Source organism: Dermacentor silvarum, chromosome 2 (genome assembly GCF_013339745.2).
Source record: "Dermacentor silvarum isolate Dsil-2018 chromosome 2, BIME_Dsil_1.4, whole genome shotgun sequence".
NCBI classification, from domain to species: domain Eukaryota; kingdom Metazoa; phylum Arthropoda; class Arachnida; order Ixodida; family Ixodidae; genus Dermacentor; species Dermacentor silvarum.
Window position 1 is genome coordinate 197616689 of NC_051155.1, and position 3310 is coordinate 197619998.

The 3310-nt window shown below is 47.8% G+C and overlaps 1 protein-coding gene across 1 annotated transcript; it reads right to left on the reverse strand.

Moving 5' to 3' along the window:
• Nucleotides 1-477: 477 nt before the first annotated feature.
• On the reverse strand, nt 478-2548 carry LOC119442415 (calmodulin-beta-like). Its single transcript, XM_037707288.2, has 2 exons — nt 1812-2548; nt 478-1282 (listed from the first exon to the last, which is right to left on the reverse strand). The coding sequence occupies exons 1-2, from the start codon at nt 2076-2078 to the stop codon at nt 1106-1108; spliced, it is 444 nt and encodes a 147-aa protein (XP_037563216.1). The 5' UTR covers nt 2079-2548; the 3' UTR covers nt 478-1105.
• Nucleotides 2549-3310: the final 762 nt, after the last annotated feature.

The following is a 3310-nucleotide window of genomic DNA, read 5'->3' on the forward strand; positions in this document are numbered from 1 at the left end:
ATGGAAGTCTGATTAAGTTAACGTGGACATCTCTCGACCATAGCCTCCTCTATGTCTCGACACCTGCACGTCAATGCCCCCGCCCTCCACAACAGGTGCATCAAGATAAAACAATTCTGAACGCAAGGGGCTCCTTACCTGAGTAGTGATAATTCAGGCATCCCTGGATCGTTTCCTTTTTTAAATCCTGTAATCGAGAAAAAATATATAATCGTACTGTCATTAATTTGACCTAGCATGAAACCACAGCAACCTTGCCCCTCGATCATTCGAAACATCGGTGTCGTTAGCGCACGGGCATGTCGAAGGCGAAACGCTGCTATGAATTTGCGGGTGAAGTCAATGCACGGTTGGCCATATCGTTTGAACTGCAGTGGTCTTTATCACAGAAGTTCCCGAACGGGCCCTTCGCAGTGGCTTTCCACACATTGGAAGCGCGGTTACTAGAAAATGAAATAAGTGTGCAGAGACGGCTTACCCAGGTATAGCACTGTGGGTATGAATCCCCAGTGAAACGCCTTCTTTGCGAGGAAAAGGACGACGGCCGCTTTTTGCTTGGATTCTGGGCTCATTTTTGATGCGCTGACTTTGATGCAGCTGACTGCTGATGCCAAACACGTGCGCTGCAGAGGTAACGGACGTAGCGGACGCGCAACACAAGCGGCGAGTCGTAATGCCACCAAGCCAGGTCAAGCCAAGCCGAAGTGAAGTGCGCCTTAGCGCTAAATTCAAACACGGTGCATCGTAATAAGGCAGGTAATTTTCTATTTTTCTGGTATATTGCAACGATTCGTTAGCTCCAATTCTATTCTTATATGTCAAGCCGAATATTTTACTCTAGCGATAGCGGCTGTTCGGCCAGTAATTAATATGAGCGTCCAAAATGTGTCCAGCGTTGCACGCCTGTGTGGCCCTTGGAGCTGCTTCCTTGTTCGCGACCGTCACTACAAATGCCCCTGTGCCACGGACAAGGCGCGAAAGTGGAGTCGAACCGAGAAAAGTAACCAGTGCACCCGTTTCATCATTGTTTAATGAAGCGCTGTTCACTTTTCTTATGGCGGCGTCAAAGCAATGAAAGTGAAGCAAAGCACGGCGATTTTGATGTTTAGCCTGAAGTCATGAGCGATACGAACTCATCGTAGTTAATTTGGCCATCTCCATCCACATCGGCTTCCCGTATCATCGCATCAACTTCCTCGTTCGTAAGCTTCTCTCCAAGAGTCGTCATGACGTGACGGAGCTCTGCGGCGGCGATGAAGCCTTTCCCGTCTCTGTCGAAGACCTGTGGCAAAGAGGAGGAGTCACTTGAAGTTATCGGCACTGTACCACATCATTTGATAAACGTTTTAGATTCTTGTCAATATATAGATTATCTAATTATTAAGGCCGAGGGCGGCAGAAAACTAGGTGGGGTGATTAAGTTGGGAAAAGTGAATAATAAACAATACAAAGACGACAATACTCCCCCCTCCCAACAACGTTCCGGAGTCCCGGCTGCCGAGTGAGTATGCCGCGCGCTTGGTAAAATACATTCATTTAAGAGTGGCACACAACTATACTGGCACGTATCCAATAACCCAAGTTAGCATAAAAGAGGTCCATTGGAGACTAGCACATATCGAGTGGCACATACCCATGATAAGCCAAGACAAACTATGCACAGCCACAGGATTAACGGTGCTAGCGCACAATAGTTCGTGCTTAGCCAGAGCTAAACCGTCAGCCGATTCTTTTTCTTTTTTCGTGTCCTTGAACTCCGCGGCCTGTATACGCGAGACACAGATCTCCGCCTCAACCGGCGCAGTGCTCACCCTGAAGGCCTCCCGGATCTCTTCCTCGGTGTCCGTAGTACGCGCCTTCTTGGACATCAGGGCCAGGAACTCCGGGAAGTCGACGGTGCCGTTTCCATCGACGTCCAGCTCCGCGATGATTTCCTTTAGTTCGGCCTCGGTCGGGTTCTGGCCGAGGGAGCGCATCACGGTGCCAAGTTCCTTGGTGCTGATGGCGCCGTCGCCGTCCTTGTCGAAGAGCGCGAATGCCTCGCGGAGCTCTGCGACCGCATCTTCAGAGAGCTGCATGCCTGCTCGACCGGGTGCCTCTCAGCCGCTGCTCGTACGCGCTGCGTATTCCGTGGCGGAGGACTACGCGAGCCGTTTGCCACTGCTGGTCAAAGCCACGGCAGGCGCCTCGGCTACGCTACCCAGGCTGCCGGCGGTGCAGTGAAGGAGCCTGCTTGGGCGTCGGCTGACCCGAGGAGATATTGGGCATGAACGCGCGTCTCGAGACTCAAAGCACGCGGACAATTAATGCCATCTTCTTCTTTACCAATAACTATCGCGTACCTGGCAGAAAATTCTGGGTGCAAAAGGTAGCTGCGAGCGAACGCTGACGACATCTTCGACTTTTATTTTCTTTCATTTTGCCTTGAATAAGGACTTCGAAACACCATATATATACCGGGTGTTCAAAATTAAGCTTTACGGAATTTTGTTTTAAATCGCCTGTGGCAGGTAGCATAATGCTTATCGTTGAGCTGGGTTATTCGATGAGGCGGACATTAGTAGCACGAGAAATTTTTAGGGACTTTAGTGGCACGCGACTGAGAACGTTTTTCGCTGCGGAGGCAACTCAGTGATTCCCTTTAGCTCTCAATAATTAACTTCTTAGTTAATTACTTTACGACACATGTTGATATTTACGAATTGTAGCCTGTGTGCTGGTCAGCTAGGCGTATATCTTAACAAAACGTCGCTTTATGCATTCAAGCCCAAAATTAACTGGAACACCAATGCATTTCTCCGCAAAGTTCGGGAATTAATATCTCGAAACTGGTGTCATCCCGACAATTAATTCCAAGTGGATCCGCCTTGCGAACTCCACGGCTACAATTTGTAAATTGCAATATGGGCCATCAGGTAATTAGTTAAAAACTTAATTAGTGAATTCTTGTTAATGATTCGATTATGCTTTTCAATTTTTTGTGCAAGTAATGTCCGCCTCTTCAAGTAGACCAGCTCATTAACTAGAATTGGGCTATCTGCCACAGGCAACCTTAAATAAATTTTGAGTGTTCGCTGATATTAATACCCGAACTTTCCGGAGAAATGCATTGGCGTTCCAGTTAGTTTCTTAACAAAACGTCGCTTTATGCATTCAAGCACAAAATTAACTGGAACGCCAATGCATTTCTCCGCAAGGTTCAGGAATTAATATCTCGAAACTGGTGTCATCCCGACAATTAATTCCAAGTGGATCCGCCTTGCGAACTAACTAACTTCTTAGTTAATTACTTTACGACATATATTGCAAT